This window comes from Diospyros lotus, chromosome 7 (genome assembly GCF_014633365.1).
Source record: "Diospyros lotus cultivar Yz01 chromosome 7, ASM1463336v1, whole genome shotgun sequence".
NCBI lineage: Eukaryota > Viridiplantae > Streptophyta > Magnoliopsida > Ericales > Ebenaceae > Diospyros > Diospyros lotus.
Window position 1 is genome coordinate 32,864,097 of NC_068344.1, and position 11,735 is coordinate 32,875,831.

At 33.5% G+C, this 11,735-nt stretch overlaps 1 protein-coding gene across 2 annotated transcripts; it reads left to right on the plus strand.

Moving 5' to 3' along the window:
• Window positions 1–6,122: 6,122 nt before the first annotated feature.
• On the plus strand, window positions 6,123–11,325 carry LOC127806870 (monogalactosyldiacylglycerol synthase 2, chloroplastic). Of its 2 annotated transcripts, XM_052344429.1 has the most exons (8): window positions 6,123–6,603; window positions 7,984–8,156; window positions 9,175–9,336; window positions 9,485–9,626; window positions 9,709–9,933; window positions 10,034–10,096; window positions 10,209–10,283; window positions 10,404–11,325. In XM_052344429.1, the coding sequence occupies exons 1-8, from the start codon at window positions 6,337–6,339 to the stop codon at window positions 10,662–10,664; spliced, it is 1,368 nt and encodes a 455-aa protein (XP_052200389.1). In that variant the 5' UTR covers window positions 6,123–6,336; the 3' UTR covers window positions 10,665–11,325. The 2 variants fall into 2 exon arrangements, with proteins under 2 accessions (XP_052200389.1, XP_052200390.1); XM_052344430.1 differs by lacking the exon at window positions 9,175–9,336.
• The last annotated feature ends 410 nt before the right edge of the window (window positions 11,326–11,735 follow it).

Here is an 11,735-nt window from a genome sequence, read left to right on the forward strand (position 1 = left end):
AATGCAAAGGTATGAGATTTAGTAATATCCTGTAATCTTTATTATTTTATTATTTTATTATTGTGTAATAACAAGGGATGTCATTATTATCAAAATAGGGGATGTGGTTTTTGCAAATAAACCAAACTTTAGGGTAGTTATTGTAATTCATCCTTTTTTGAAATGAAAACAGCACAACAAGGGTGTTGTTTGTTTTTCTTTTAAAAAAGTAAAAATGAAAATAAAAAATGATGGCAAACCAAACGGGGCTTTAGCAAAATAAAACCATTTGATGCCAGAGTGAGCAACTTCAATCTGGCCTTCTGCTGTACCCTTCTATGTAATGTTCCAAAAGCCCAGTGGGCTACAGAAGGCCCACTTCCAATATTACTTTTATTATTGAATTGGGCAGGTCTGAGAAGCCCACGAAGCCCCAAATTGTGGTAAATAATTGAGCAACTTCAACCTCTCCCCTTCTCGTTTTATGCTTCGTTTCAAAAGCCCAATTCAAATATTCAACAATAATCTCGTATCTATCTAGTTTCAATTACTGAATTGAGCTTTGCTGGGCACAACCCAAGCTGGGCATGGGCTTGATCAGCCCAATAAAAAGGCCCACTATGGATCTGTAATGAAAAGGCTGTGTTTGGACTTAGCTATGTTTTTTAATTATAATTCTTCTATTTATTTTCTTTTTAACCTTCTAACTCTAAATAAATGTAAGGTAACTCACCCTCTTTTATTTTCTTTTCGTTATATATATAAACTTTTTCTTCCGCTTCCCTCCCTTCCAAAACTCTCAAGCATATATTTAGACGAGGGCAAATAATTTCTAATATAGTAACTAATATTTCAAAACTAATAAGAATAAAGGCCAAGAGAAAACAAAGTCTAAATTTCATGAATAGAAAAATAATTTAGAATATGAGAAACTCCTCAAACTTTTAGAATTGCCAATAGTTCTTAGCAATTTTTATGAATTGTTCTAGAAACTATCGACACGATAGATTTGGCAAACTAGATTTTCTCAAAATATTTATGACAATCTCAAGAAAAAAAAAAAGACTCCGAGAGAGTGGAAAGTCTCCTAGAGATCTTTCCACCTCACAAAGAAATCCCAACTAATTTGCAAACATGATGCCAAAAGTTCATTCGATAAATTCATAACGAAAAAGCCTTATATATAAAATGTTTAAATCCTAATCGATCTTAAAATACTATAGATGCTTATCTTTAAACCCAAGTTCCTCTATAAATAAAAGAACCCTCATTCCAAAAAAAAATAGGCCACTAATACTAATTCAATAACTCTATAACTTAATTTCAATAATTTCACTTAAGTATTAAAGTGGTCAAGAACTATAATGTGCCCTATAATGGTGTTTTTACTAACAGAAATATATCAATTTGGAGATAATTTTCTGACATATAATTCTATTATTATATCTGGACAACAACAATAACTAAATTAAAAAAAATGATAAAAACATTAAACTTTTTATTTTCTTTGAATAAATATGTTGAAACTACCTTTAAGAATGGGTTAATTAAACTTTTTCACCAATTAAAACAAAATTTAAATAATCGAAGGAAAATAATAATGTAAAATTATAACACTACAAATTTTAAATGGTTCAATTTTAAAGTCTATTCACTATCTCGATTACTCACCAATAATTTTATCAAACACAAACTGTTACTTTTATCTTGTAGCTTTTAAATAGGCTAAGTTACTTAAGCTTTATGTTGTATTTTCCTATAATCAGCCACACCACCACAAAGTCAATAGCAGTACTAATCCAAGAAATATTAAAAATGAACCACACAACGCACATACGCAATAACACAATATATACGTGTTTGGATCCAAACGAATCCTACTCACAGCAGAGGCTTCGCCTCTAGTCAATCCACTAGAAATATATATGCATATTTACATAGGATTATAACGAGAGAAACAAGACAACAGAAACAAGAACTTCCACTCGATCTCACAACCACTCAAGAATAATACATCAATCAGAATACAACGCTCACAATACATTAAACAAATCTCACTCATTCAACCTTACCAAATGACATGTCTCGGATCTAATTTGATTGCTGCAATCTTCTTCACCGATCAATCGCCTTCATGCGTTCTGTTCTTCTCCCCGCATCGAGTTCTTCTTCGTTCTTGCTAGATCTCTCCCTCTCTCTGTGTTACGCAATTAGGGTTTCTAGAGTGCGTTGGTGTGCAAGAGAAAAGCCCTCCTTGAACAGATTTCCCCCAATCTCATATATATATATATATATATATGCGGGCCAAGGGACAGGGTTGGAATTAATGGGTTTCACAATAAGCTTGGGCTTGGGCTTGTTGGGCTATAGACACCAACGGCCCAACCCAGTTTAATTATGCATAACCCAAATAACTAATCCACATACAAATGAAATTAAGGCCAAATGAAATGCAAATAAAATGAAAATCAAATGCAAACATTTATCAATATATTTTGAATCACAAATCCTAACACTTTACAAATTGACTTTTAACACTTGGATTAACCACAACCAAATGCCTTTTTAAGGTTTAAGCTTAACTTTTTTCAAGATTTCACAAGTAATGTGAATTGATTTCTCAAAAGAAAAATAAGATATTACAATGAGAATAATAAAATTTCTCTTGAACAAAAGAGAGATAAAGAATGTAAAAAATGATGCACTCTATTTTAGAGTCTCACAAAGATTAAACTTTGATAGCACGAGAGATGAAGTATTTGAAAGTTTTTGAGTATTTGCAAGGTGAGTTTAAGCTAAATGTAAATTGTAGTAACTTTCTTCAACATGCCTCTTATCCTAATTATAGATTTTTTGTATTCAATACTTGCTTACGAGTCAATTTACAAAAAGAATGTTAGTTTGTCTCATAAGTGTTATATTTTATCTCTACATATTTCAATCAAATCGTTAAATATAGATAAAATATATGTATGATGTCTGAAAAATATTAAATGAACTGAAAAAGCAAGACAGCCTCATTAAATGCGGTGTAACAGTTATATTTTTTAAATTATAACAGATAATACTCAAGTATATTTTAATATTACTATACTAAATTTGATTATTACTCGATTAGATGAATTATATAATCGATTGTATTCTGGGCTTACTCGAGTATAACAATTCCATTACTCGATTATTTTTTATGCCTTAAAAAGGCACATTATCTACTTGAATACTTAGCTAAGTTTACTCGATCAATTTCGATATTTACTCAAGTACAATAAAATTTTAACTCAATTAATTTTGAATCTAAAGAATTAGATAGATTTCAAATTATATTTATTTGATTGTATAGGAAACTCACTCGAGTACAAAAACAACACTACTCAATTAATAAAAATACTTCACTCCAGTAAAAAGATACTTTATTTTTGAACTTAAGATTACTCGATTACTAAACAGATTTACTCAAGTACTAATGATGATTACTCGATTATAGAACAACCTTACTCAATTAATTTGAAAGTAATAGAAAATTGCATTACATACTCGAGTATAAAGTTTCAGTTCGTCATGTACTTATATATTTACTCGATTACTCTTATATTTACAATTGATGATCTTTAAAATATATTGAACATTACTCGATTACATGGGATTGACATATATTTAAAATCTTTGTTAATACTTTATCAGTTATTTTATTATTTTGAGTTTTATACTCAATTAAAAGTTTATCAGACTTAAAAGAGTTTTTCAAATAGCTTTAGTCATCATCATTAAACTAAATTTATTAAAAAAAATTATTAAATCAAAATATAAATTTCTTAACGGAATACATTTAACCTTTTACTTGATGGAATTTCATATTTTGAAAGGCATACACTTGGTCAGTTGAACGAGTCAAATATTTTACTAAGTTTTGACTAGTGATAGGAATAAAGAATCTGCATTAACCATATTCATCAAGTACATACAGATAAATACACATCAAAGTGGCAAAATGTCTTCCTCATGGGAGACTTAGGAGGGGTCGTTTGATTGACTAAAATTTTCAAGAAAAATGCTCATTTTTCATTCAAATTATTATCGATGTTATTAAGTACATTTTTTTAAATATACGTAACCAAATAGCTTTGTCTGATTTTGCAATTTGTTTTGAATTATCAACATAATTAGTGAAAATACCAACAAACACAAAATTTTTACAATTAGATATGGGGGAAAATATTCAATGTAATGGAAAATTTACATCATAATCTAATAATAGCCTCTCGAGTATTCAAATCATCATAGAAATTTGTCGTTTTGATAGATTTAAAATTTAAATTATAATCTTATCTTTACGAAGAATCGTATATTAAAGAAAAATTTATACCCATCATAATTTGAGTTTTGAATTTTGATATTATATTAATACGATAAAATAGTATTTCTATTATATCTGAATATTTATTTTTAAAAAAATAAAAAAATATGAAATAAATTATGATGGACCTAAAGTGAATTGGTTGGACAATTTGGTCAACCATCAAATAAAGGAGCAACTTAGACTATTATGATGAAATAAGATTGACAAGTGGCCGTGACTATTTTATTATGCATGAACCCCATGAGCATAATATATGTGCTTGTAATTAATTGCAAGTGCAAAATATATGGCATCCAGCCTTTCACGGTAAAGCTGCCAACTCTGAATCATTAAGACTTGTCACGTCGTGGGATCCCACCCACCATGAGTTAAAAATTAGGCTTGGGTTGCCATATTGGCCAAAAGCCCCACGGAGGAACCCCGCGGGACTTGCGCATTGTGGGGGTATTTTAGTCATTTAAATATTTTTCTGTTTTTTTCCCTGTGAGATTGAGAGGCAAAGCCATGAATCAAGCAGTTAATCATCGGTCAGAGGAGAGGAGTATGGGACCCACACAGCTGAGAATAAGAATAGCTGTCTTAAAAGAGATATTTTGTTGACTTGTTTTTGTACTCTCTAATCTTTTCTTCTACGACCGCACCTATGCTTTTTAACTGTACTTTCATTTTTTTTTAATGTAATTATTTATTTTTTATTTTAATTATATCTTTAAATTAATTCTATCGTTATATTTTAATATTTTTTATATAATAATTTAAATTTTTATTATTTTAATTATATCCTTAAGTTTATATTTTTAATTCAATTTAATTTATATACTTTTTATATAAAAAATAAAATAATAAAATACATTTCACACTCTATTAAATTAAATTACATGAATTAAATTAATTAAAAAATATAACTTTAATAATATAATTAAAATAACAAAAAATTTAGACTATCACATAAAAAAATTTAAAGTACAAATGTTAAATTAATTTAAAAAAATATAAACTCAAGAATATAATTGAAATAATAAAAATTTTAAGTAATCACATAAATAAAAATGTATATTTTAATATTTTTAATTAGTCCTATGACACAATAATAATAATAAATTTATTTGATAAATTAATTATTATTTAAAGACTATGAGCTCAAATTTTGTCAATTTAATTTTACTTTTATCTTTTAACAAGACATTAATAACTAATAAGATATTTTATTTTTTAAAATTCAAAGTGTTCGTATTAACAGTGATGTATATGAAAATAAATATATTTATTTTGAATTAACAAAAATATAATGAATTTAAAATAAAATATAACAAATATACATGATTTTGTATTTATTATTTCTTATAATGTTTTTTGAGAGCATATAAATAACCCTATTTTTATTTAAAATCACTGTTAAAAACATATATAATTTCATGTAAATGGTGTAAGATTTAATAATTAATAGGAATAAAATGGAGGGAGGGTGAAAATGTGACAGCAGGTGACAAAATAAAAGAAATTTCCAAGTAAGGAAATACATGGACAAATGAAAGAGAAACACGACACAGAGACAAGGAAACAGGACAAGGGACAGATCGGGCCTAAGTGCAAAAGTCCCAAGAATAAAGTCCTAACAAGTAAATAAGAAGAGCTGATTAATTACGCGTATAATCTTCTCCGTCAAGATTCGGATATTCGGACAAATAACGATCCAACGGCCATAAGTCTCTCTCTCTCTCTGCCACCAAACTTTCCCTGGCAACGTCTTGGGATACCCGAAAAACCCCCATTTCCCTCTCTCCCCCCCCGCCCCTCCCTCCCCCTCTCTCTCTGCCGTTAACTGAAAACCACCGTTTCGCCAAATTTTCTACCTCTACAAATCCGTGCGGACAACTCCCTCTTCGAAGTCTGTTTCTGGGCTTGCGAAATCTTGAGGCGGGTCTGGGATAGATTTTGCATAGACCTGCATCTTTACCTATATATACAAATTGCCAGGATTTGTATATATAGGTACAGTGATGGCGGCGGCGCCGCCGGCGAAGTCGATCAACAAGGTGTTGCAGAGAGTGGGGGTGTATGGTTTCGGTGGGAGCAGCCAGAAGAGGTGCAAGTACGAGATTGAGGATGACGACAACGGAGGCGAAGGCACGATGGAGATGATGCAAATTGGCGCTGACCGGCCCAAGAACGTGCTGATCTTGATGAGCGACACCGGCGGCGGCCACCGCGCGTCGGCGGAGGCGATCCGCGACGCGTTCCGGTTGGAGTTCGGCGATGAGTACGAGGTAATTGAATTCATCCCCTTCTGGGTTATCCTTTAGCTGTGCATTGGATAAATTCAATTGGCACGTACTTGTCCACAAATCACAAATCACAAATCACGTGCACCCGATAAACATATAGAAATCCGTGTGGGTTGACCCTAAAAGGTTTGAATCTGATTGTTAAAGGAGAACAAGATAACCTCTGACTACCGGCCAGCTATTGGGTATCCGCTTCCAGGTTTTGATGCGTTCTAAACAAGTCAATTTTTGGAGTTTAAATTGGGATGGGAAATGGGGTTGAACTTGTGCTAGGTTTCCATGTTTTGCCTGTGGTTAGTCTTTTCATTTTGGATGATATGTTTCCTTTTTCCATGATATGTTATTATAATTATCATCAAGAAAATGCTGCTCTTAGGCTAGGTTTGGAGCATGTGGAACAGAGAAAAGAGAAATTAAATAAATTTTGTTCTCTTCTCAGGAAAGGAAAAAAGCATGGGGAGGAAATAAGAAAGAATTTCCTTTTCAATCTCCTCCTTTTATTTTTAGTATCTTTTCATTCGACCTTTCTGATCAAACTATAAAAGCCGGTTTACCTTCTTTGATTCTCTTTATAATTACAAAACCAAACAAAGATAAATTTTTACTCTACAATTTGTCTCCCAATCACCTTCCTTTCTCATCCCTTTATCTTCCTCACGTTCTCTTCTCTATGTTAGATCCTTTGCCTCTTTAAATTTTTTTCTGATCTCTGCAAGCTATTCACTATGCTAGTGGTTGTTTTGAAATAGATTCCACTGTGACCTTCCAATTTCCTTTTCTTTTTTGGAATAGATAAAGAGTTGATTGAAACTCATGCGGGTGGTGGCTGGGTAGAATAGGTATAATCCATAAGAACATTTTCCTTTCAGGAGGAGTCGGGATGCATTTGTTGGCTATTTGCAGTAATGGTTCTTTGCCCATGCGTCATTACCGTAAAGGGCACCTGGCTGCCTACCTGGATTCAGGTGTATGGCTTATGCTTCATCAGGTTTCTCCAGACTTGTCAAGGATAGGAGTTGGGAGAGAGCCACCTTAGTCACCCCCTATTAACCCTCTATCATCAAGGAAAAAAAAGAAAAACTATCATCTTTTGACCTGGCAAACTGTGGAGCCTCATGATTCAGGATGCCCTTTAATCTGTTGGCTTTTACCACTTCCTTTGGATAATTTTGTTTTCTAGTGCTTCATTTTGACTTTAAAATTTTGTTTAGCCTTATGTTAGGTGAACATATTACACCATTAGTTGGTTGATGTAATTTTAGCATCTTAACTGATTTTGGGTGGTTTTCTGAATTGAACCATGATGAATGCATTTTATTTATTTAATTTTTTCTAATAGTACTTTTTTCATTCAACTTTTAGGTTATCGTGAAGGATGTTTGGAAGGAGTATACCGGCTGGCCGCTTAACGACATGGAGAGATCTTACAAGTTCATGGTTAAACACGTACAACTTTGGAAGGTTGCATTTCACAGTACCTCTCCCCGATGGGTACACTCTGTCTACCTTGCAGCCATTGCCGCCTTTTATGCCAAGTATGTTCCTTTTTGTTCTTGTTAACCATTTGACCTCTACTCCAAACTTACATGTGCTTTAGTTGTGTATCATTTCTTGCATGGAAGAGGGTTGCAAATGTTTATGCAATTTCATATACAACTTTTGTTGTTTATTCCTTGAGACTTTAGTTTTAGTCAACACTATGCGATTGAGATATACTCTTGTTACTTCCTATTTTAACTTCTTTTGCGTCATGATGCTATTACCAATTATGCCACTGTCGTTTACTTGATGCTATTTTCCTCAAAAACGATACTGGTCATTATCATTTGGCAATTAATCAATTGATAGAGGTTATAATATGATTATTCATTCCAGGGAGAATTACAAAAATCCCTAAGCTTTGTGAAAACATATTCTCTTTTTATTGAACTTATTGTAACCTTGCAAAAATTTACAAGGTCTATTTTTAACCTAACAGAGACCTACCTACCTAATGTGTGATCCTGATTCTTTCTAACTATGAAACTTTACTAGTAACTCTAAAATGGCATTTAAGACTCATATGCTATTTTTATAGATTTTCTCACAGATTTTCCTTAGTCTCCAAGACCCATTTTATTTATGATGACATTTTTCCATTTAAAATGGTTCTAAAACTAACCTTCATAGTTGACCTTTATACCTAAAACCCTTCAAATGATTTTTTTTTTTTTTTTGCATTGTAACTTTACCAAAACTTTTCTCTACTTATAAAACTGGGTTGACTATTTTTGCAAAATTTTTCTCCACAAAGATCTACACTTTAGGTAGGTCTATTAAGTTAAAAATGGTATAAGTTGGTTTCTATAAGGTTATAGTAAGTTTAATAAAAAGTGAATATTTAGACAAACCTTAGGTATGTTTATATAATTATCCCTTCATTCTATGGCTTCCTTTTGAGTTTTGACACAAGGAGCATGTATGTAGCTGCAATTTTGTTGCTTTTCAGAAGAAAATGAGACAGTTAAAAATATCAATCCTATGGCTCTAATTTTTATCAATTATTGGTTGAAGAGAGGTTGAGGCTGGTCTTATGGAGTACAAACCAGACATTATCATCAGTGTTCATCCCCTTATGCAACACATCCCTTTGTGGGTTCTTAAGTGGCAAGGCTTACAAAAGAAAGTAATTTTTGTCACCGTCATCACTGACCTTAATACTTGCCACCGAACATGGTAAGTCAAAAACTTGATATTGTAACTTCATTGATCACCTTTTTTGTTTTTTATTTTATTTTTTTACTTGGTAAGAAACATTTATCACTTCTTCTCATTAGTCTAAGTTTATTGTAAAGTGTTAACATTGGTGCCATTTAATATTTAGGTTTCACCCTGCGGTCAACAGATGCTACTGCCCGTCAGAGGAGGTTGCAAAGAGGGCTTTACTTGATGGCCTAGAAGAATCCCAATTGGGTGTTTTTGGCCTGCCAATCAGGCCCTCCTTTTGCCGTGCTGTTCTTGTCAAGGTAAACTTTCAGCTTACCTAACTATTTTCATGCGAGGAAACATTGTGATAATTTTCAGTGGTTTGGTTCTTGACTCCAATAGGATGATTTAAGGGTTGAACTCGAGATGGATCCTGAATTGCCTGCAGTGTTGCTGATGGGGGGTGGTGAAGGAATGGGTCCAGTTAAGAAAACTGCAAAGGCCCTCGGAGAATCTCTATTTGACAAAGAACTTGAGAAACCAATAGGGCAGCTGATTGTTATTTGTGGTCGTAACAAAGACCTAGCTTCTACACTGCTCTCGCTTGAGTGGAAAATCCCGGTGAAGGTGATTTACATTTGGTTATGGAATCAATAACTCATGTAGAGCCAGCCAACGATTTTGTTTGGAGTCAGCAATATTAAGCTTTTTTGTTTTATGGTTGTAGATTAGAGGGTTTGAGACTCAGATGGAGAAGTGGATGGGTGCTTGCGACTGCATTATTACGAAAGTTCGTTTCAACTATCTCATCTGGATACTTTCTACTTTCTTCTTGACTGTGCCCATTATGAATCATGGGGGATAAGTTGCTTATGCGTCCTCTTGTTTGCTGGTTTCTGCAGGCAGGGCCCGGTACAATTGCAGAGGCATTGATCAGAGGGCTTCCGATCATTCTCAACGACTATATTCCTGGACAGGTAAACAATTCAAACACTTGATTGCTCGCTTACTGCTCCATCACTTTCCTAATCTTTGGAACATTTTCCCTGTATGGTGGCATCAAACTCATTGATTTTCCTTTCATTTGGCTTTCCCAGGAAAAGGGTAACGTTCCCTATGTGGTAGAAAACGGTGCTGGTGTCTTCTCCCGGAGCCCCAAGGAAACAGCCAGGCTTGTGGCCGAATGGTTTAGCACCAAAACAGATGAACTCAAGAGAATGTCAGAGAATGCCCTCAAACTCGCCCAACCAGAGGCCGTTTTCAACATCGTGAAGGACATTCACGAACTATCATGCCAGCGGGGGCCCCTAGCCAGCGTCCCCTACGAGCTAACAGCATCGTTCTCCAGCCTAATTTAACCGATCAAACCCACATCTCCCGGTGGGGCTAACATCTGATCTACTAAGTAAATGTGTACAGGTAGTAGACCTCCCATTATGTCTCTATCATTCTTTGGTATTGAAAAGTCTTTCTACGCATTTAAGTTACCAAATTTTGCTGGGGCAAGATCAGATCTGATGTTTGGAAAGGTTGGGCTTAGTTTCTCAGGTATTCGAGCAGAAGAGAAGTTTTTATGGTTGTATATCTAGTATCCTGTTTTGCTGAATGAATCCAAATTTCCATGTAATCTCCCTTTGTTCTGTTGCTTCTGGAAGCTTCTTTCATTGTTGATACTCCAGTGCTTTCCTTATTGTCATTCTCTCCATGCTTATACGGCAAGGGTTGTTGAGCTGTTGAAGATTACTTGTCTTCTTGTGTGATCTCAACTCTGTTTAAAGAAGGTTGCTTATCAGCATCAGAAATCTGAAGAGAAACCAATGATTCAGCCGTACTCTAAGCCAAATAGCCTAATAAACGAAGAAGAGCATTCGACTTGACTAATCCTCATTCACAGGGACCAACGAATGTGGCCGAATTTTAAGTCTTTAAACATGTTCTTTTATTTTTTTAATATAAAATTGTAAGGACAAAATAGTAAAATTATTTGTTTTTAATTCAAAGGCTGATGATAGAAACTAATTTATCCATGGTAAATTAGTGTACGAAACACCTCGCTTCGTGGATGGTCTTTTGTATATTTTGTTAATAAATTATTTTTAAAATTATAATTTTGATTGTCGTTACTAAACCCACTTTCACTCTTATCACTCTTTTATTTATTAGAAAAAAGGAAAAAAAAATTGACTTTGGAACCCCACAAGGTAGTTTATGGTTGGGGAGGGGCCCTTTAAGCATCCAGGATTGCTTAACCACACACATTAGGATCATAATGATGCATAAAAGTCGTAGAATAATTTTGGCCACACTCCACTCTTATCTGAAGTGACACTCTGCCCTACCTCCTTTTGTGCCATGTTTTTGTCTTCTCAAGTTTATTCTCATTGGCCAATAGGGCAATTCATGTTATCAAATCCAAATTCTTAAATCAA

Excerpts from the sequence above, each read along its gene's own strand:
- LOC127806870 (XM_052344429.1), top strand. The coding sequence starts at position 6,337 with ATGGCGGCGGCGCCGCCGGCGAAGTCGATCAACAAGGTGTTGCAGAGA. Across the intron at positions 6,604-7,983 it reads AGTTCGGCGATGAGTACGAG|GTTATCGTGAAGGATGTTTG; the intron begins GTAATTGAATTC and ends TTCAACTTTTAG. Across the intron at positions 10,097-10,208 it reads GCGACTGCATTATTACGAAA|GCAGGGCCCGGTACAATTGC; the intron begins GTTCGTTTCAAC and ends TGGTTTCTGCAG.